The 23140-nt window shown below is 37.4% G+C and overlaps 2 protein-coding genes across 2 annotated transcripts; both read right to left on the bottom strand.

The window, feature by feature from the left end:
* Positions 1-229: 229 nt before the first annotated feature.
* On the bottom strand, positions 230-6262 carry LOC149047044 (uncharacterized). The gene is made up of 5 exons (XM_089205219.1): positions 5857-6262; positions 4295-4415; positions 3796-3927; positions 2435-2672; positions 230-1318 (listed from the first exon to the last, which is right to left on the bottom strand). The coding sequence occupies exons 1-5, from the start codon at positions 6223-6225 to the stop codon at positions 937-939; spliced, it is 1242 nt and encodes a 413-aa protein (XP_089061345.1). The 5' UTR covers positions 6226-6262; the 3' UTR covers positions 230-936.
* Positions 6263-15470: 9208 nt separating this feature from the next.
* LOC149047043 (C-reactive protein-like) lies at positions 15471-21217 on the bottom strand. The gene is made up of 5 exons (XM_089204217.1): positions 21143-21217; positions 20525-20645; positions 20026-20157; positions 18139-18373; positions 15471-17121 (listed from the first exon to the last, which is right to left on the bottom strand). The coding sequence occupies exons 1-5, from the start codon at positions 21215-21217 to the stop codon at positions 16743-16745; spliced, it is 942 nt and encodes a 313-aa protein (XP_089060343.1). The 3' UTR covers positions 15471-16742.
* Between the last annotated feature and the right edge of the window lie 1923 nt (positions 21218-23140).

The raw sequence follows: 23140 nt of genomic DNA, 5'->3' as shown, positions 1-23140 counted from the left end.
GACCAATTTCCAGCCAACTAATTAGTCAGAGTTCGGCTAATAACGCTTATATCGTGTTCTGTGCGTTAAGAATATCCGGTACGCTATCCGTTAATGACGTATAAAAATTCCAAAAGTAACTTTGATTATCTTAACATTGAACTATTATAGTAGTGTGTACAAACAGGAAGCACAAGCCGTAAGAGTGAACATCGATCGCTTTGAAGGAAGAGACGAACACAAACAGGTCTTATGACGATTTGTTTTCATTAAATAGTTCAGTCATATTACACAATATAAATTCTACTTGATATTTACATATTTCGCTCAGTTCGTTTACCCTCCACTTTTTCGTTTCCTCCAACAAAATTTAAGGCTGGGTTTTGAGCTTCTCTTTAAAGGTTAAGTTAAGGGAAAAGACTCTGGCGCAGTATGACTCTGGAGAGGGGAATGCGACTATCCAAGATTTCACGCAAAGCAGGAAACTTTTTTATCCTCTCTTTTTCCGCCGCCTTCGATTGCCTCGTGCAACAAAATCAACGAGAAAGGGACACAACTTGTGTCCTGTGGTTCAGAGATCTTGTTTTGGTGATTAAGATCATGATATTCGTGAAAACTTAGCTTAGACGTTTTGTGACTAATAACTGAATGATACTCGCTACTTCAGTCCTGAACTTTGGCGTTTTATCACAGTAAAGAGCGACTACACAGCAACCTTAAGGTTATCAAATCATAAACAGAAGAGTGCAATCTATCAAACACTCTACTGAACAGGGTAAAAGGGCTGTCATCTGTGTAATAACAATCGTTGGACTCCATAATACGAGTGGCCAAAGTTATTTAGCATGTATGTGGATACTGATCAATGTTTAGGTGTTCCTTGATCGAGGAAGGATCTCCTTCTGTGATAAACATTTCGTCGTAAACAAGATGGGGGTGATGAAAATTCTATCACTATTAAGGCTCGACAATTTTCACACCAGTAACGTGTCCTTTAAATTGTCCCCACCAGAGAACAAGGCCTGCTTGTGCGATGTCACAGTTTGCCTTCTGAGTTGCAATTTCATCCCCTGAAAGGACTCTGCTCCAAAGATTGACTTTTGTTACCTCACCCGGCCCAAAGCTCTGTGTGATCTGAAAGCCCCCTCCGACTTTATCTTGCTCTTGTCCAATGACAACTGTTCCGCTGGCTGGTATCTGATGATTTTTTTTCAAGTCAGTTCCAGAGATTTGAAGTTGTCCATCCAGATAAAGCTGCCAGTAGCCTTTGGTGTTTTTCCAGGTAACGCAAATGTGATGCCACGTGGTATCCTTAATTTTGACTCTGGCGTCTTTATCACTTAGAAAATGAACATAAACAATTAAAACTATGTTAGAAACTCGTTTCTTGACTGATTGCGGTCCAATTCAATGTGGCATCAGGATTGGTTGTTCACCTTTATTTGAACTGTTTCAACTTTCTGGGCCTCATCAGTGCAATGCTAATGTTAGGAAGGAGGTGTAAGCATTTAGCTACCCCGAATGATTCCACAATTGTGGTATCATCCAACCCATGTCAGAGGACTTGTGAGAATGCACAATGGCGAGACATGACTCCTCCTAAATAGAGTGCTCAATTTGGACATAAAATAAATAAATGACACTCTTGATATATCTCCCATTCCAGCAGCTCACACGACGTTGTAAACATGCATTCCAATTCTATATGTAGCACTATATGCATGTTTACAACGTCGTGTGAGCTGCTATATATATATATATTAAGAGTGTCATTTATTTATTTCATCCGAAAAGAGAAAGACTCCGTTTTTGCGGGAATTCACTTTGCAATTTTTCTTGCTCACGGAAATTCTCAAACTCCATACACTCAAAATTCAACACGCCATAGCACTTAATTTTGTCATTAACAATGATTTAACCACTAGACTCATTTAATTATTTATTTTTAAGTCGCTTGGGAACAAAACCAAGTTAACGTGGTTGCTAACCATGCCAAAACCATCAGAAGCCTCGCTAATACTCCGCTGGGAGCACTTCAGCCCATTGCGGGAACAGGCATATTATTTTTTTAACGTGAGCCAAGGTAAGTGTGAATCTCGCGTGAAGGAAGGAGCTCAAAGAATTCATCTTCACTTCCCTATCTCGCGCGTAATTCGCCGTTCATTCCAGTATATTTTTAGTTCTCCTCTATCTTGTTCTATTGCGTTATTGTGTTTTTTTCTTGGGCGACAGACTTTATTCTCACAGTGCTTCACTCCACCCAGGAGTATTACGGCACACTGTCGGGGAAACCGAATGAAATGCTGAAATTGCAATAGATAAGCATCCCATCCAGGGGGAAGTATTAATACTCCTACTGGTCGCTTTATTTTAAAAAAACCGGGATACGGTTTGGTTGGATGGGCCATTTGACTCGAGTACAGACTATTTCTATCGTGTTTGTCACATCACTTACTCAATGCTCGTATCGTCTATAGAGATCCTAATTCCTGAGGAAAACAGACAAACGTAGAAGGCATTCCCACCAGGTGCTCCAATAGTCGCATAACTGTAGAGGCACCGTTCATCTTTCAAAATTGTATCCTTCATTTTGACAAAAAGGCACATAGTAAATTCCGAGAGACTAGACGAGGTGGCATTTGTTATGCTGGCGTAACTCTTTATGCTAGGCTGTCCAAAGACCATTCGGTAAGCTGTAGGAAACAACAAAACACAATCTTCTTTACTCCAGTTTCACTGAAATGACAAAGCAACTCTTAAATTGGATGAATCTCACTGCGAAATTTCCGGATTAGTCTTGTTTCAGAAATTACTTTATATCTCATGTCCGCTACCGGATCACGTAAGTAACTGATAAACACTAAGTGCAAAGGGTTCTGTCTAAAAAGAACAACTCTTTACGAAATAAATAGGCCAGAGAATTCGGAATGAGAGGATTATTCAGCCGGGAGGGGACATACAAAAGTAATTCTAACGGTTATTGCAACAGATACCCAGAGTAAAGATTGTCTTTGTTTTTTGAAAAATCTTGTTTTGGCTTCCGCATGGCTACCACGCACGCCAGAAAGAAAGATACAAGAAAAAGTATCTTGAGCGCTCTGAGATGTCAAAGGTAGCTTGTGGTGTTCTCCTAAATAGGTGAGCTCGTTTGAAGTTAATCTGACTTCTAAAGCCAAAAAAACCTTGAGGTATAAACTTTTCACACAATTTATAATCCAATAGTTACTTTCTACTTCTTTTACCCTTTAACCCCTAAGAGTGACTAGCACCTAATTTCTCCATACAACATCAGCGCTGAATCAAACATCAACGTCAGGAGAATAAAGGAAATGATCACCAACAAAAGAAGCTTTTGATCGGTAAACAAACTCTCCTGGTCAGCACCTTAGGAAATGTATAGAGAACAGTATGGAGAATATGCATACTGATGTTATGGTGTAAATAGTTAAAAAGCGATAGATTGGATCAATATAAGTATGCGAGCAACTGCACACTTACCCCTCCCCTAACCCAACATTAACCTTAACTTTCAATTGACGATTGTTGGGTTAGAGGAGGGGTAGGAGCGCAGTTGTTCAGATACCGTTTACAGCTTCCTGTTGCTGATGATTATTAGTTAACGAAAATTTTTATGAGAAATCGTTATCAAAATAAAACATCTGCGTATTCTGTCTTCAAGAACCTTAATTAATGTTCCATCTAGAACTTTCTAAAATGTTGAGTTGTCATCCACATCTCCACGAGAACTTGTCTTTGTAGAAGGAAGCTTGCGCTCTCAGAATATGTCATCAAAATACGATGCACGTCTCTACAAACCTGATGAGCAAGACAGGCCTTCAATCTTTTCACACTGTGTCCCGTAAAATCCTGGTGCACAGCTGCAGTTATATTCGTTGACTTTGTCTGTGCAAGTTCCATTGTTTTTGCAGGGATGGCTGTCACAGGTAACTTTTTGCGACTACAAGACAACATTTCAAAAGAGTTGTTGTCTGTAAAAAGAAGTTACATCATATGGCGACTGACCTACCGATCTTCAAACCATATATGATTAAGGTGGTCTAGCTAATAACACTTTTGAATCGAATTAAATCTCATGAAGCATGAGCGTTACAAAAGAAAAACAATGCGAACACTTTTAAGGAGAAGATCTCATCAAAATAGCGTTCGAACGAAGTTTGTTTGCTTGTTTGCAGAAAACCGTCTCGCTACATTTTTTCAATTGTCGCACATAAACGTAACAGGAAAACTGCTCTGAAGCTTTTCTCGACAGGCAGCACATTACAACTTCATTCTAATTTATAAAATTGTTTCTTACACAGATCAGCACAAGTTTCTCCGGTCCAAGGGGACTTGCATTGGCATGAATAAGTTTGCTTTTTCTCGTCATAGAAACACACACCACCATTTAAACAGGTGCTGGCTGCTAGTCGGCAATCCTAAAGAGAAAGAGTAGCCGATGGAATAACGAGAAGAATATAAATAAACATAAATATGCTTCAAAATTATTTCACTTTCCTACTGACGGATTAAACACAATTGGCTGGAAAATAGTCACGCTCTCAACTACGGTTTTTTTGTTATCTCCTAGATCCAGCTCCAACAACCGGGTGGGTATCAAGCCTACCCTATCGCCAAATTTAACGAAACAATTTATCTGTCCTTGCCAATTCTTCAACAAACTTCTGAATTATGATTTACAAGGTGGTAATGTGTTTATAGGCAAAAACAACGAAAAAAAAACACTGGCTGCCTAAAAGTTTTGCTTTTAACTACGCATTTAGTCAACATCTATAAGTACATGTATTGACTTCTGCCAAACGAAGTCAGGGCATGTTATTTTATTAATGGTCTAGCTTCTATAAACTTCAGTTAAAAACTACTATATATTCAAACACAGTAACATGCGATTCGCTGCAACCCCAAGCTTTTACTTACGGTGGATTTATTGCACTTTTTTTGTGATGCAAATGAGAAACAAACAAGAGCCCACCAGCCGTTTGGGGAAGGCATATAATTTCAAATATCTCGATCAAAACATGGTGTTTCTAAATTCCTACATTTGCTGGAAAAGGATTTCATTTAAAAGGGAATAAAAGAAAGCGTATGTGCCATTTCCAAAACTTGCTTCTGCTGGCAAGCATCAGTTCAAGTTTTTTTGTTCTTTACAAAAATTTGCATAATTAGTGAATGGTTTCTTTAAGGTGCATAACATTTGCAGTTGATTTTACCTATCACCAAACGCCCGATGGAATATTTTTCTTAATCTCTTCTTGTTATTATTGTCCTTAGTTAGTTAAAGGAGAAGTATTTTTCTGTTTTCATGAAAAAGAACTTCTAACTTTCATGCTAAACCGGTAATCGATGAATGCTATCACGAAAGATCTCAAACGTCGGCGGGGAAACAAAATATTTGTTTGGTGCAACCAGCTTGTTTTTGCGGCTCACGAACTGCATGAGGTGGGTGGATCTTTTCACAGAAAAGGGGGTTAACGAACAACTAAAACAAAGGGTTGAAAATTATGGGTATAGAAATAACAACAGTTATTCTTACTAGTTCTCTTTGGTCGTTATGCAGGTTGTGTGTCTGGTACTACAGCTCGGCGTAAAAATTCAGTTTTCAATCATCTTTGGATTTTAGTTTTTTTTTACATAATTTTATTGAATTCTGGAGCTCTCCGAAAAAAAAGATCGCACTGAAGACCTCTGCCTAATTAAGGGTTTATTTTCCTGAAGTAAGGGAAGAGTTAAACTGTAAAAATGAAAACTTGCTTAATTACAAGACTTTTAAAAATAAACGAATTGGTGACTAACCTGCAGATGATTAAACTTGGTATCACTGAATACATTGAAAACGATCAAAACATTGCAATTATTTACCTTAATAAGTGTTGAGAAAATGACTTCCGCCTCGAACTGTAAATGTGCGTTTTCTTTGATAACGTCGTGCTTGTTTAGTTCACAAGTTCCTTTGCCATCAGACTTGGACGTTTGAGGAGTAAGTTTGAAGTTTGTTGAAGTACACCAGGCGTTTTTCAAACAAGACTGACTACACCAAATTTGACTGGTCGACTTAAACCGTTTCACGACAAAACCTTTAAGCCGCTTATTTGTCAACGTTGTTAAATATGTTGATCGAGAAAGGGCAGACGATTCTACTCCTGCGTGGAAAACTGCGTAGAGTAATATAACTCCTCGAAAGAAGACAAAGAGGGGAGTGTTTTTAAGTCCCATCGCGAAAAATGTCATTACAGAATAAGTCTGTTTATTGTCTTTGCCGATGTCTTTAAAGATGTACCCACGCAATCCGCCGAATTTTGATTGGTCAACTTCAGCGTAATTTAGACAATTGTACTCGGATGCCTAACAGAAAAGATTATACTTGACAACCAGCTGAATGACAGGCCGTTGGGGTTTGAAGTTTCAAATGCATTATGCACAGGTAACAACATGATTTCGAATTTAGTGTTGATAAGCTCAAGTAACTTTTTCAAAGACGGAAAAATTGCACGAGTCCCTAGGTCGAGTGTAATTTGTAGTCTGAAAAATGTATAAGTGCTTATTTGTACAAATTTCACGAGAAATCATTTTGTTACTTATTACTAATTTACATAAAAAACGAAGAAAACTTTGCATTTGAAATTTGCATTCGTGCTATAACTTTGCGCTCGTGTTACATGAAAAAATACACTCGTTTTCGACCAATCGGACGCGCGTGACTTTTTGATGTCTATTAATACACATTAAATTCAAAATGAAATGATTCAGTCGCGTGAATCACTAGCATTGTAAGGTCAAGTCTGGAAGCCTAAACAATACTAAATCATTTAAAGCTCTGACAAATTTTTGTTGGAACTATTTTCAAATTATCGAACGACATTAAAAATCGGCTTCATGAAAACCTGAATTATTCAGATTATTTACCTAGCGTCAAACATTTATGAGATAACAAGCACGAAAATGCATGCTAAGATCAAATTCAAAGATAAATTCAAAATGAAATGATTCATTTGCGTGAATCACTAGAATTGTAAGGTCAAGTCTGGAAGCCTAAACAATACTAAATCATTTAAAGCTCTGACAAATTTTTGTTGGAGCTATTTTCAAATTATCGACTGACATTAAAAATCAGCTTCACAAAAAACCTGAATTATTCAGATTATTTACCTAGCGTCAAACGTTTATGAGATAACAAGCACAAAAATGCATGCTAAGATCAAAATTAGAGAAAGGACTTGCTTAAAGTGGGCTCGTATTCCATAGGCCACACCTCCCATGAAAAATGCTGAAATTGGTAGTTTTGAGGAATACGCTTCACTTCGTAACAAGCAAACAAAAAGAAAACAGAATTTCTGACAATATGACATCTTCTAAACGGAAACCAAACAGGTGAATTCATCACCAAGCGCAACAAGCGCATACTACATAAATTCACGCCCCGCTTCTTGCGGTAAAATAGTAAAGTATTGGACAATTGATCATGAATATTCCTCGTTAAATACAACGTAAGAGTGAACATCGATCACTTTGAAGGAAGAGACGAACACGAACAATTCTTTAACACTTTGTTTTCATTAAATAGTTCAGTCATATTACACAATATATATTCTACTTAATATTTACATATTTCGCTCAGGTCATTTGCCCTCCACTTTTTCTTTTTTTCTGACAAAATTTAAGGCTGGGTTTTGAGCTTTTCTTTAAAGGTTAAGTTAAGGGAAAATACTCTGGTGCAATATAACTCTGGAGACATCAACTATCCAAGATTTCACTTAAGGCAGCAGTGTTTTTTATTCTCACTTTTTTCGCCGCCTTCGATAGAAATCAATAAGAAAGGGACACAACTTGTGCCATGTGGTTCAGAGATCTTGTTTCGGTGATTGAGACACAATTATCTTAAACGTTTCGTGGCTAATAACTGAATGATACTCGCTACTTCAGTCCTGAACTTTGGCGTTTCATCAATAGTAACGAGCGACTAAAGAGCAACCTTCAAGGCTATCAAATCATAAATTGAAGGGTGCTATCTATCAAACACTCTACTGAACTGGATAAAAGGGCTGTCATCTGTGTAATAACAATTGTTGGACTCTATAATACGAGTGGTCAAAACTATTTAAGAGAAGATGTCAGCATCCATCGAGAAAATTTGAAATATTGTGGCAAGTCACCCAAAATTAGTTTTCTCTCCTACTTTCATGTTTTGTTGACCAATATGTTCTAATAATTGTGGTGTAGTTTTTTTTGCGAAAATATATTTTAGTTTTCGAGAAATGACTTTTTTCGTTCGACCGCTCAAATATGCAAATTTTCACCGTAAATATTACCCGAGTTGTGTGACTTCATGTAACGAATGTACTGGACCTACGGTATTTCTGTGAACATAACCCTTTGTTTTATCATTTAAACTTAATCCCCTGTCGTTATTGAAGCTTCCAAGGAAAAAATTTATTTTTTGGTGAATATTTTTGTCCGACATACTTTTCCTATGTCGAAAAGTAGCATCAAAACAAAGACAATTTTAACAATGACCGATATGACACAATCTACTGAACTTCAAGCTTTTAAAAGACCAAAGGATGGTTATAAAGTTACTGTAAAAATTTCCTTGTGTATTTGCGAATGAAATGCTGAAATTGCAATGGATTAGCATCCAATCCTGGGGGGAAGTATTAATACTCCTACGAGTCGCTTTATGCATGCATCTTTCTCTCGTACGCACGCCAGAGAGAAAGATGCAAAAAGAAAAGTACCTTGAGCGCTCTGATATGTCAAAGGTAGCTTGTGGTGTTCTCATAAATAGGTGAGATCGTTTGAAATTATTCCCACTTCTTAAGCCAAAAAAAAAGCCCCAAGGTATAAACTTTTCACTACTATTTAAAATCCAACAGTTACTTTCTACTTCTTTTACCCTTTAACCCCTAAGAGTGACTAGCATCTAATTTCTCCCTACAATGTCAGCGCTGAATCAAACATCAAGGTCAGGAGAATAAAGGAAATGATCACCAATCAAAGAGGCTTTTGATCGGTAAACAAATTCTCTTTGTCAGCACCTTAGGAAATGTATAAAGAACAGCATGGAGAATATGCATACAGATGTTATGGTGTAAAGAGTTAAAAGGTGATAGATTGGATTAATATAAGTATGTGAGCAACTACGCACTTACCCCTCCCCTAACCCAACATTAACCTTAACTTGTTATCAATTGACGATTGTTGGGTTAGGGGAGGGGTAGGAGCGCAGTTGCTCAGATACTGACATTGATCCAATAAGTTTACAGCGTCCTGTCGCTGACGATTATTAGTTGAGGAAAGTTTTTATGAGAAACCGTAATCAAAATAAAACATTGGCATGGTCTGTCTTCAAGAATCTTAATTAATGTCTCATCTAAAACTCTCTAAAATATTAATTGGTCATCCGCATCTCCACGAGAGTCCTCCTAAATTGGAGAAGGAAGCTCTCAGAATATGTCATCAAAATACGATACACTTCTCTACAAACCTGATGAGCAAGACAGGCCTTCAATCTTTTCACACTGCGTCCCGTGAAATCCTGGTGCACAGCTACAATTATATCCGTGGACTTCATCTGTGCAAGTTCCATTGTTTTTGCAGGGATGGCTGTCACAAGTAACTTTTTGGGGGTATAAGATAAACGTCAAGAATTTTCGTCAATATTATTTTGCTAAACGTCCTAAGGGACGTAACGTTAATGTTAAAAGAATGAAGAAAAATTGTGGACCCTTTTTGAATTTCCCATATCTTTTCCATTCTTGTCAGTGTTCTATTTAATCTCTCCCTTAAAAAGCTCCATTTTTCTTTGTTTCGTTTCTCTGATTTTTTTTGATTTGTTTGTTTCCAAGTCTCGGAGACAAATATTTTGCGTTGTTTTTGGCTTGACCGACAGAACTTTACCATCTTCATTCTACTGTTCAAAATTGTTCTTACCCAGCTTAGCACAAGTTTCTCCGGTCCAAGGCGGCTTGCACTTGCATGAATAAGTTTGTTTTTTCTCGTCGTACACGCAAGCACCTCCATTTTTACAACTGTTGGTTATTTGGCAGCCCTAAAAAGAAGCAGTAACAGACAATACGTGTAAAAAAACTGTTCAGAACACGAATATGAATGTACTTTGGAATTATTACCAAGAAGTACTCAGCTAGCTTTCGAGCCCGATGTAAAATTTCGGACCAAAAATTAATTGCCGTATCAATGAAAATGTAATAGTCGATTTCTGCCCTTATTTAGCCTGTAACAAAGAATAATGCATTTAAAATTATATAAAGAGGGTAAGTTACTAAATAAACTGAGGTGCTGCTTCTGTAGGAGAGTATGAAATGCAGGGTAATAAAATATTAACAACTGAGTAGATGACGTAACTTGGCCACCGAAAAGATTTGAAAGCTGACCTTTCGAGCGTTAGCCCTTCGTCAGAGCGAAAGATGGAGGGCTAACGTCAGCTTTGAAACTCTTTACAGGGCATTTAAACTTTTATTTGTTCACCTTGTTCAACTGAAAATTCTAAAGACAACCGGAAAGTTGAGTGTTTTCTTTGAAGCATCCATTCCTTCATGTAATGGGTCACTTCTGATCCATCCAATCACCAATCTACATCTCTATCTATTTCATATCAGTAGAGATAAATGAAATGAAATTAGAGAAGATCTCCATAATGCACTGATTTCAGTTTCAAAAGGAAAATTGAGCTCGCCTTTCATTTAATAGCTGTTTCGATGCCGGAAGCCTAATGTGCCAAAATTTATCATCTGTTTTGGCAGAACTTAGAGAAAAAGACGAAACATGCAAAAACAACAAACCCGTTCGCTTAACATGTCGCCTGCACAAATTACAATTTTGTTAAACTACATTCCTCTAGAAAAAACAGCTTCTGAGGCCTGCACAGTATATGTTAACTTCATTCCCAAAGATTTTGTCATTAAAATTCAAAATGCTAGCACATAGGCTGAATAGTAGGCGATAAGACCACATATTTTGTCAAACACATTTTACACGCCAGAAAAATATTTTGTTAAGACCGACAGAAGCAAGTCAATGTCTTCTTTCATCGGCTTATGCTGAAATTAATCAGTCTTTGCGGCGTCTGATAGCTTTATATTCTCGGTGTTTTAATTCCTGCTTAATTCGAGCGAAATATTTAGCATGTTTCCAGAAGTTAGGAAAAAGCTGTGGTTCTGGTCACGGAGAGGGAAGTTTATGAACAAACATATTTGCATAAATAATGATTCATATAGGCCTGCATTACCTTATTCAAGATGAGGTTTGCCCTTCATCGAAGAAATGGTGACTAATTTTTGTTCTCTTGTTTTTTCCTCATTGTTTGTCAATTCATGCCATTATTCAAGGCATACATCCATTTCGCTTTCAAAAAAAAAAACAGCTCTGATTAAAACCTCAAAACAGAAAAAAAGTGGAAAGCTAGGTTTTTATTGCTTGCATTTCGACTGTATTAAGATCGTGGCATACACGAAATCAAGGATTCAATTTTGTCTCATGCCAGCTGCTCGTAATTCAGAATACTCAAGAATAATGCAGAAATCTAGCGTAAATAATTTCTCTGTAAAGGAGATTCATTGTTAGCAAATCAAAACGAAAAAAAGCGTTGAAAAGGGTAGTAGTCTTAAAAATGTATGCTAATTTTTTCTAACACAATTTGCCGTGAAGAGCACCTGTTGGCTATTTAGCAATAAATCGAGCCTTTTATCATTTTAGCGACGATATCGCACACGGGATATGTTAGCACAACAATCACTTTTGACTCATGATTTACAGTAAGACTCGTGTTCTCCCAACACCTCATACTAGTTATTAGGCTGGCAAATCGATAGAAAGTGCCGACTAGCGCTTTTTTAAAAAATCTATGCTCTTGGTTTTCTTGTGAAATAACAGTAATTTTTTCCAATCATATACACCCATAATTTGAGGACATTTACGACATCTATATTTCACATCGAACTTAGGTTTTTGCTCAACTTCAATTATAGTGCTGTGGTCATGAATTTTCACTTTCCAGCCTTAAAATTCTAAAAACTGCTAAAAAGAAATGTGGCACTGAAGAATTTAGTTCAAATGAGTCAATTAGCGATATAAAGACACACTAGTTAATTTCAAAATTTACACACGACCACTTACCACGATTTTTTCATCGGTCGATTTATGTAGGGAAAATTTGCAGAGACGTTCGGTTATACTCGCCCACGCAATTAACGCTTTGCAATGTAAATTCATGCTTGATTGCCAGGCGGTGTGCGCACTCTGATTGCGTTGCATCATGGTCGTAAAATGAAAAATAAGTCATTTGCATCCCGTCGTGGTCGAGTGAATATCTCTGGTAGCAGCAAGATAGCGTGAATAAACGTGGAATTTGATGAAAATTCACTGTCTGTTGCAGTTCCTTCGAAAGTTAAAAAGTGTTTGCGGGCCTGTGCGACTCCTGTTATTCCTCCGTGACAAATTCGTTGTTAGGAGGCAATTGAAGACATTCAGAAAGAATCGAAACTGCAGTCTTGCCCGAGAATCTATTCGTTTGGCAGCAGTTTCACACACAGCTGATGGCTGTGTGAATAATATCAAATCCGCGAGTAATTTAACGGAGAATCGTCCCTCGACATGCAAATGCAATCCAAAGAGGCAGCGACCTTCTAATACATGAACTATTTTCCATGTCATACACTTAAGGGTGTGAATACGGAATTCGCAAAAGGAGAAGCCTTACACCTCCTCGTCTTACACCAGCCTTACACCAAATTCGTCACCAAATTCGTCACGCTCAACGTTTATTAAAAAACGTACAGAGTTTCAAATATGCTTAAAGAATATAGAATACCTAGAATAAGGTTTTGACAAACGTATCTTTGGAGTTATATTCGGCGGGAGAGACTGATACTTAAAAAAAAAAAATAGCGCACAGACATGAAAATAATACCTTTTGTAACGCAATCTCATCCGGCTTTTCCAAACCTTAAGAACATACAAATGGGGAAATGACACCTTAAAACTAACCCTTAATATCACATCGTAAACGGAATTCATTAAAGGATATCCTAATAACAGCTAAGCTTTCAGGTTAGAAGATTCAAAAGCGCAAGCGAATGGCAGAAGTCGCTTTAGCAATCAACACCTTTTAACGATCGACTACCTTTTGCTTTCCGGCTTACCCGGTGTGTCGCCGTGCGCATTGTAGAGTTATTCATTGGTCAAGTGATTCCGTTAATGGCTCAAATTCAACTGTCCTTCATTTAATGATCAAGATAGTAGATTTACCATAAAACACTCGCCATAAGTTAATTTCCTTTTTAAATTTCCTTTCCTTTAAGCTGATTTCTTGTGCCCTTAAGAAGAAACAAGCACTCTCCGATTTCACGACATTTACACGCACCGTAAGGGTTTGGGCAATGTTTTTGAAAAAAAAAACTACCCATGCTTGCATATTTATTCCAAATTGCACGGTTGGTTATAAACCTATTACTTACCTATGATCATCACCTCGTGGTGGAAAAGCAAATCTATCCCATCAAATTCCCTGTCATCTTGCAGAAAACGTCCGAGACGTTTGGGCAAGTGTATGCAGTCTAATCGTGATTCATAGTGGCCCTGTACATTAGCAGCATTTTAATGTGTATTTTTAGTCAACTTGAAGAGAAAGGTATCTTGTATCGTGATTACAGTGCGAACGACGTTTCTTTTGACATTCGTGGTAATGAAGTCAGAAAACATTTACCAGCGAAACGCATTGTTGTATAGTATGAAGTTCGATCGTATTTAGAGTCATGCGAGAACATTCGCACCGTTTAGTGTCCATTGTAAATAACACTGTATGGAGATACTTCCTAAATATTTTCTATTAGGACTTAAAGAAGTCTAATGTTTTTTAACGTAAATAAAAAACAAGTAACGTGTTGGATAATTTAATATTTCTGGTTGAATACACAGCTCCCTCATAATTTTAGTGTAGATAATCGAAACAATTGCTTTCCAAAGGTAAGGGGTCTCAGTAGGGTTAGCTGTTAGCCGTGAAACGGCGAAAAAATTAATTTTTAGGGATAAAAAGTGATAAATTTAACCATTAGTCGCAAAAAAAGTTAACCCCAAAAATTTTATCTTTTAATTGCAGCGGAAAGAATCAATGCCCTGTAGAGACCCTCGAGTTAAATTTACCTTGTAACTTAAATAAACGTAGTAAGTAATTATGACTTAAGAAGAATAATGCAATCTTATTGTTGATGGTGACTATACTATATGTTGGGTAAGTACGCAATCTAATCGTGAATAGAGTAATTCATAGTATCCCGCGTTTTGTAAGAAAAAAATAAAACAAGAAACCCCCCCCCCCCTCCCCCCTTTCTTCTTGATAAAACGAAGGTGATTAATTTGGTTTTGGTTTTGTGGCACCCAGTTGAAATACGTATTTGTACTATCTATGTAACATTGGTATTGTGATTGATGTCGCAAATCTTATTAAAAATATTGTAGATAGTAAATAGTATGTAGAATATAAATGAACGAATGAAATAAAAAAATAAATTAAACATAAAAGTTGGTTCTTCTTCATACTTCATCAATTGACCTCCTTTACGACAAAACATTACAACCGTGCCCTTTATTATGAACAAATCAAGTTTCAGCCAAATGTCGTCACCACTTCCAACCCGTAAATATTATCTCAAATATTATTACGGTTGCACTTGCGGTTACTTAAAAACCATAGTCATTTACGATTACAATTGAAAAGAAATCCACAATGACAAATATTTAAAACCGAGGGAACAAACCTACAAGACAAAGGTACGTACTGAAGGTTTTGTGACTTAGACACAATGGATGGAAAACGGTGGAAATCAGAAGTAATGTTAATCCTTTAAAACTTGAACACAGGAATGACAACGATGACACTCTTTTAAATGATTCTAAAAAAGAGAATTTTTTTCTGAAAAACCCTATCAGATTTTATATCAGGGTGAGCGAAAGAATACCAAAACAATAGGGGAAAAATGGCATTCAAAACATAAATGCAACTGGGAAAACAGGTGAGTTTTTAATTGGGAATGCCTCGGCAACACATAGTACTGATGTACTGGTGTTTATTTGGTGACAATTACTCGGTGTAAAGTCAACAGCTATATTTCCGTCGGGATCCAATATAATCAGCAATAATGAGAACAAAATCAAAAGAGCTCAGGAGGAGATTGTATATGTTTTTTCTTGATAACTCCGGGGAATGAAAGCTCTCAACCTCTCTAATTTGTTTACCGAGCGCTTTTCGCATTTTTCTCTCAAATAAGGGAAGAAGGGAAAATCCTCCTCGATTTTAGTCATAAGGGAGGAGATGATACAATTTCAGACCTGGTTGACAAGGAAGTAAGGGAGCACTTACAAGAACAAGGATTGGGTATGAGTTTTTTAGGCTCTTCACGCCTTCCTCGGCCAATATGGCGGCTAAAATTAATGGCTTTTGTATAGTAAGACGGCAATATGCAAGATGAGATTTTTCAATGACCCAGCTCAACTCGCCTTGTTCTCTTTTCCCAGATTCTCCCTATGAAGCTTGAAAGAGAGTAGACGGTAGCCATCTCAAAATCTATTGAGAAGGGTTTGTGGGGAATGGCGCCCAAAGATCATCCAAGTATTTTACACACATAACTGCCAGTTTCCAGAAGAAATTACTGTAACTAGCATTCACGTGAATCCTGCTCAAAATTTTGAAGCAAAAAAAAATACAACATTGTAGACCAGCAGGAAATTATCTCAAGCACTGAAACTTCAAATACAAAGACGAGCACTGTAAAATATAATTTAAAGAAAAAACGCAAAGCAGAAAGAACTTGACCAATTTCCAGTCAACTAATCAGTCAGCGTTCGGCTAATAACGCTTATATCGTGTCCTGTGCGTTAAGAATATCTGGAACGCTACCCGTTAATGAAATATGAAAATTCCAAAAGGAACTTCGATTATCTGAAAATCGAACTATGATAATAATGTGCACAAACAGGAAGCACAAACCGTGTGAGTGAACATCGATCGCTTTGAAGGAAGAGACGAACACGAACAAGTTTTTAACACTTTGTTGCCATTAAATAGTTCAGTCATATTACACAATATGAATTCTACTTAATATATACATGTTTCGCTCAGTTCATTTACCCTCCACTTTTTCGTTTCCTCCAACAAAATTTAAGGCTGGGTTTTGAGCTTTTCTTTAAAGGTTAAGTTAAGGGAAAATACTCTGGCGCAATATAACTCTGGAGGGGGGCATGCAACTATCCAAGATTTCACCTAAGGCAGAAATGTTTCGCCGCCTTCGATTGCCTCGTGCAACAAAATCAATGAGAAAGGGACACAACTTGTGTCCTGTGGTTCAGAGATCTTGTTTCGGTGATTAAAATCATGATATCCGTGCAAACTAAGCTTAAACGTTTTCGTGACTAATAACTGAATGATACTCGCTACTTCAGTCCTCAACTTTGGCGTTTCATCAATAGTAACGAGCGACTAAAGAGCAACCTTCAAGGCTATCAAATCATAAATTGAAGGGTGCTATCTATCAAACACTCTACTGAACTGGGTAAAAGGACTGTCATCTGTGTAATAACAATTGTTGGACTCCACAATACGAGTGGTCAAAGGTATTTAACATGTATGTAAATATTGATCAGTGTTTAGGTGTTCCTTGTTCGAGGAAGCCGGGATCTCTTTCTATGATAAACAGTTCGTCGTAAACAAGATGCTGGTGTTGAAAATCCTATCACTGTCAAGGCTCGACTATTCTCACACCAGTAAAGTTTCCTTTAAATTGTCCCCACCAGAGAACAAGGCCTGCTTGTGCGATGTCACAGTTTGCCTTCTGAGTTGCAATTTCATCCCCTGAAAGGACTCTGCTCCAAAGATTGACTTCTGTTACCTCAGCCGGACCAAAGCTCTGTCCGCTATCAAAGCCCCCTCCGACGCTATCTTGATCTTGTCCGATGACAACTGTTCCGAGGTCTGGTATCTGATGATTTTTCTTCAGGTCTGTTCCATTGCTTTGAAGTTGTCCATCCATATAAAACTGCCAGTCGCCTTTGGTGTTTTCCCAGGTAACACAAATGTGATGCCACATGGTATCAATAATTTTGACTCTGGTGTCCGTACTACTTAGAAAATAAACATAAACAATTAAAACTATGTTAGAAACTCTCGTTTCTTGACTGACTGCGGTCCAATTGTGGCATCAAGATATATATATATATATATATATATATATATATATATATATATAACTAACTGCAGACAGTACTGTTTCGGCCTTCTGGGCCTCATCAGTGCAGTGCTGATGCTAGGATGGGGGTAAGACCATATAGCCACCCCAAGTGATCTCACATATGTGGGATCATCTAAGCCATGCCAGAGTGCTCAAACTAGAAAAACTAGTGAGCATGCATAATATATGTATATATATACATATAGTGCTACATATAGAATAGGAATGCATGTTAACAATGTCGTGTGAGCTGCTGGAATGGGAGATGAATTAAGTTATTTTAATGTCACTTAACTTTTTTAAATTCCATTGCTATTTATTTCATTCGATCTCCAACACGCCATAGCTTTTAATTTTGTCACTAACAATGATTTAATCACTAGACACATTTAATTATTTATTTAAAGTCGCTTGGGAGCAAAAACAAGAGAAAGTAATTGTTAACAACGCCAAATACAATCAGAAGCCTCGATAATACTCCGCTGGGAGCACTTTAGCCCATTGCGGAAACAGGCGTATCATTTTTTTGAAGCTGAGCCAAGGACCCTAAAAAAATTCATCTTCGCGCCCCTTTATCGCGCGTAATTCACCATTTACTCCGGTATATTTTTACTTCTCTTCTATCCTATTCTATTGTGTTATTGTGTTGTGTTCTTGGGCGACAGACGTTATTCTTACAGTGCTTCACTCCATCCAGGAGTATTACGGCACATTGTCGGGGAAACCGAATGAAATGCTGAAATTGAATTAGCATCCAATCCAGGGGGAACTATTAATACTCCTACGAGTCGCTTTATTTTAAGAAAACCGGGATACGGTTTGGCTGGATGGCCCACTTGACTCGAGTACAGACTTTATCTATCGTGTTTGTCATATCACTTACTCTTTTCCCGAGGCTATCACTTACTCATATGACGAGTCTATAGATATAATAATTCCTGTTTGAAGCAGACAAACGTAGAAGGCATTCCCACTAGGTGCTCCAGTAGTCGCATAACTGTAGAGGCACTGGTCACCACTCAAATTTGTACCCTTCATTTTGACAAAAAGGCACATGGTAAATTCCGAGAGTCTAGACGAGATGGCGTTTGTTATGCTGGCGTAACTCTTTATGCTAGGCTGTCCAAAGACCATTCGGTAAGCTGTAGGAAACAACAAAACACAATCTTCTTTACTCCAGTTTCACTGAAATGACAAGGCAACTCTTAAATCGGATGAATCTCACTGCGAAATTTTCGGATTAGTCTTGTTTCAGAAATTATTTTATATCTCATGTCCGCTACCGGATCACGTACGTAACTGATAAACACTAAGTGCAAAGGGTTCTGTGTAAAAAAACAACTCTTTACGAAATAAATAGGCCAGAGAATTCCGAATGAGAGGATTACTCATCTGGGAGGGGACATACAAAAGTAATCTTAACGGTTATTGCAACAGATACCCAGAGTAAAGACTGTCTTTGTTTTTTGAAAAATCTTGCTTTGGCTTCCGCATGGCTACCACGCACGCCAGAAAGAAAGATACAAGAAAAAGTACCTTGAGCGCTCTGAGATGTCAAAGGTAGCTTGTGGTGTTCCCCTAAATAGGTGAGCTCGTTTGAAATTATTCTGACTTCTAAAGCCAAAAAAACCCTGAGATAAAAACTTTTTACACAATTTAAAATCCAACAGTTACTTTCTACTTCTTTTACCCTTTAACCCCTAAGAGTGACTAGCATATAATTTCTCCATACAACATCAGCGCTGAATCAAACATTACGGTCATGAGAATAAAGGAAATGATCACCAACAAAAGAAGCTTTTGATCGGTAAACAAACTCTTCTGGTCAGCACCTTAGGAAATGTATAGAGAACAGTATGGAGAATATGCATACTGATGTTATGGTGTAAAGAGTTAAAAAGCGATAGATTGGATCAATATAAGTATGCGAGCAACTGCACACTTACCCCTCCCCTAACCCAACATTAACCTTAACTTGTTATCAATTGACGATTGTTGGGTTAGGGGAGGGGCAGGAGCGCAGATGCTCAGATACTGACATTGATCCAATAAGTTTACAGCGTCCTGTCGCTGACGATTATTAGTTGTGGAAAGTTTTTATGAGAAACCGTAATCAAAATAAAACATTGGCGTGGTATTTCTTCAAGAATCTTAATTAATGTCTCATCTAAAACTCTCAAAAATATTAATTGGTTATCCGCATCTCCACGAGAGTCCTCCTAAATTGGAGAAGGAAGCTCTCAGAATATGTCATCAAAATACGATACACTTCTCTACAAACCTGATGAACAAGACAGGCCTTCAATCTTTTCACACTGCGTCCCGTGAAATCCTGGTGCACAGCTACAATTATATCCGTGGACTTCATCTGTGCAAGTTCCATTGTTTTTGCAGGGATGGCTGTCACAAGTAACTTTTTGGGGGTATAAGATAACGTCAAGAATTTTCGTCAATATTATTTTGCTAAACGTCCTTAGCGACGTAACGTTAATGCTAAAAGAATGAAGAAAAATTCTTGTCAGTGTTCTATTTAACCTCTCCCTTAAAAAGCTCCATTTTACCGTTTACAGCTTCCTGTTGCTGATGATGATTAGTTAACGAAAATTTTTATGAGAAATCGTTATCAAAATAAAACATCGGCGTATTCTGTCTTCAAGAACCTTAATTAATGTTCCATCTAGAACTTTCTAAAATGTTGAATTGTCATCCACATCTCCACGAGAACTTGTCTTTGTAGAAGGAAGCTTGCGCTCTCAGAATATGTCACCAAAATACGATACACGTCTCTACAAACCTGATGAGCAAGACAGGCCTTCAATCTTTTCACACTGTGTCCCGTAAAATCCTGGTGCACAGCTGCAGTTATATTCGTTGACTTCGTCTGTGCAAGTTCCATTGTTTTTGCAGGGGTGGCTGTCACAGGTAACTTTTTGCGATTAAAAGACAACATTTCAAAAGAGTTGTTGTCAGTAAAAAGAAGCTACATCATATGGCGACTGACTTACCGATCTTCAAACCATATATGATTAAGGTGGTCTAGCTAATAACGCTTTTGAATCGAAGTAAATCTCTTAAAGCATGAGCGTTACAAAAGAAAAACAATGCGAAAACTTTTAAGGAAAAGATCTCATCAAAATAGCGTTCGAAAGAAGTTTGTTTGCTTGTTTGCAGAAAACCGTCTCGCTACATTTTTTCAATTGTCGCACATAAACGTAACAGGAAAACTGCTCTCAAGCTTTTCTCGACAGGCAGCACTTTACAACTTCTTTCTACTTTACAAATTTGTTTCTTACACAGATCAGCACAAGTTTCTCCGGTCCAAGGGGGCTTGCATTCGCATGAATAAGTTTGCTTTTTCTCGTCATAAAAACACACACCACCATTTAAACAGGTGCTGGCTGCTAGTCGGCAATCCTAAATAGAAAGAGTAGCCGATGGAATAATGAGAAGAATATAAATAAACATAAATAAAAAAATAAATAAAGAATATAAATAAATATGCTTCAAAATTATTTCACTTTCCTACTGACGGATTAAAAACAATTCGCTGGAAAATAGTCACGCTCTCAACTACGGTTTTTTTATCTCCTAGATCCAGCTCCAACAACCGGGTGGGTATCAAGCCTACCCTATCGCCAAATTTAACGAAACAATTTATCTGTCCTTGCCAAGTCTTCAACAAACTTCTGAAATATGATTTACAAGGTGGTAATGCGTTTATAGGCAAAAACAACCTGCTGCCTAAAAGTTTTGCTTTTAACTACGCATTTAGTCCACATCTACAAGTACATATATTGACTTCTGCCAAACAAAGTCAAGGCAGATCTAGCTTCTATAAACTTCAGTTAAAAACTACTACATATTCAAACACAGTAACATGCGATTCGCTGCAACCCCAAGCTTTTACTTACGGTGGAGTTATTGCACTTTTTTTGTGATGCAAATGAGAAACAAACAAGAGCCCACCAGCCGTTTGGGGACGGCATATAATTTCAAATATCTCGATCAAAACATGGTGTTTCTAAATTACTACATTTTGCTGGAAAAGGATTTCATCTAAAAGGGAATAAAAGAAAGTGTATGTGCCATTTCCAAAACTTGCTTCTGCTGGCAAGTATCAGTTCTAGTTTTTTGTTCTTTACAAAAATTTGCATAATTAATGAATGGTTTCTTTAAGGTGCATAACATTTGCAGTTGATTTTACCTATCACCAAATGCCCGATGGAATATTTTTCTTAATCTCTTCTTGTTATTATTGTCCTTAGTTAGTTAAAGGAGAAGTATTTTTCCGTTTTCATGAAAAAGAACTTCTAACTTTCATGCTAAACCGGTAATCGATGAATGCTATCACGAAAGGTCTCAAACGTCGGCGGGGAAACAAAATATTTGTTTGGTGCAACCAGCTTGTTTTTGCGGCTCACGAAGTGCATGATGTGGGTGGATCTTTTCACAGAAAAGGGGGTTAACGAACAACTAAAACGAAGGGTTGAAAATTATGGGTATAGAAATAACAACGATTATTGTTTTTTTAAAGGGCACGGTAACGAATCTTGCAATCTGATTGGTTCTTTACCTGGTCAGTATTTTCCTATCTCTGCCCACGGGCCACGGTAACGCTTTCGTGAGTCGCCGAGTACATCCCAACTTTCGTTGTCATTTTTCATACATATACCTCGTTTTCCGGCTGGGCAGTATTTTTAAGCAAACACGTCGGTCAGTACCTCAAGCCGATAAATAACTTATGAATCCTCTCTTTTCTCTCTATCAAATCACTTTGGTTGACAGTAAAATATTGGTTTCAGAATGAATTTGTATAAACAATAGTGTCATTACGTTGGTTGACAAGTGGCCTAAAAACCTTCTGCAATCAATTTTAATCGTTCACAATAAGTACCCAGAAAGTTGAAACGTGAGGTATTTGGTTACAGTTAAACTGAACGATGGAACTTTTATTCATTTAATATCTGAATTTTCTCGAGCAATTTGTTCATAGTGAAAGAGCGAGCGAAGTTTTAATTTAAGTTCTACAACAAATATACGCTCCTGGTGAGTCTTTCCAATTCCGTTCAATTTGGACATTTGTACCTTAAATTGCACAACAGAAGTTGAAGGAATTTTTTGAGAAAAGGCCGCATTACATTCCCTTGTGTCTCGTTGGAGTGTGCCGTTCGAATTTAGTTTTTGTGAAGGAAAGATCAGAGTTAAACACGCCATTACAGCAAACAAACGAGCAAACTCTCACAACTTCAAAATAAAAAAATTGAATTTACTCACAACTACTTTCCTCGCCGTTTACTTAATGAACAGAGGTAAATCTTCTTACATGAATGAATGGTCGATGAGAGTGAATAATACTTTCCGTTAGACCATTAACTGATTTTGAAGAAAACATTGTTGTGACAGTCCTTGCCAAACTAGTTCTGTTTGTTTTCAAATGTTCCTACGCTTTTTTTTGTCTTGCGCGCTCTCTAATTGACAGGTGTCAAATTGTGACAGATACTTGTAAAAATAATGTTTCAAAGTTTGTTTGAAAGCCTTTTAAATCACCTTTATCGTTACGGAAATAAAAATGTTTCGCTGAGGCATCTCTCTTAAATTTGCATCACCTCTATTTTAACTACCATTTACCCACTCAAAAATTGTTCAGTTTATGGAAGATCTTGCCGTATTTACGTCCATAAATCATTCGGGTTCTTTCGGAAAGAATTTCGTCAAGTTTAAAAACAATAAATATGTTATTTACCGGCTAAGGGTCGGTCCGTATGGTGAAAAACTGTGACCTCGGTCTTGAAAATGCTGCCCTCGGCCTACGGCCTCGGGCAGTATTTTCAAGACTTCGGTCACAGTTTTTCACCATACGGACCTCCCAGCCAGCAAATAACATATATTTATTATTACTAGTTCTCTTT

Source organism: Pocillopora damicornis, chromosome 4, assembly GCF_964200805.1.
Source record: "Pocillopora damicornis chromosome 4, jaPocDami1.2, whole genome shotgun sequence".
NCBI lineage: Eukaryota > Metazoa > Cnidaria > Anthozoa > Scleractinia > Pocilloporidae > Pocillopora > Pocillopora damicornis.
Note: the sequence above shows the minus strand (reverse complement) of the source record. Positions and strands in the feature narration are given on the sequence as shown.

Excerpts from the sequence above, each read along its gene's own strand:
- LOC149047044 (XM_089205219.1), bottom strand. The coding sequence starts at position 6,225 with ATGACATTTTTCGCGATGGGACTTAAAAACACTCCCCTCTTTGTCTTC. Across the intron at positions 4,416-5,856 it reads TTTTCTCAACACTTATTAAG|GATTGCCGACTAGCAGCCAG; the intron begins GTAAATAATTGC and ends CTTTCTCTTTAG. Across the intron at positions 1,319-2,434 it reads ATAGACGATACGAGCATTGA|TGATAAAGACGCCAGAGTCA; the intron begins GTAAGTGATGTG and ends TCATTTTCTAAG.
- LOC149047043 (XM_089204217.1), bottom strand. The coding sequence starts at position 21,217 with ATGCCGTCCCCAAACGGCTGGTGGGCTCTTGTTTGTTTCTCATTTGCA. Across the intron at positions 20,158-20,524 it reads AGAAACTTGTGCTGATCTGT|TTACCTGTGACAGCCACCCC; the intron begins GTAAGAAACAAA and ends AATCGCAAAAAG. Across the intron at positions 18,374-20,025 it reads AGGCCTGTCTTGCTCATCAG|CTTACCGAATGGTCTTTGGA; the intron begins GTTTGTAGAGAC and ends TGTTTCCTACAG.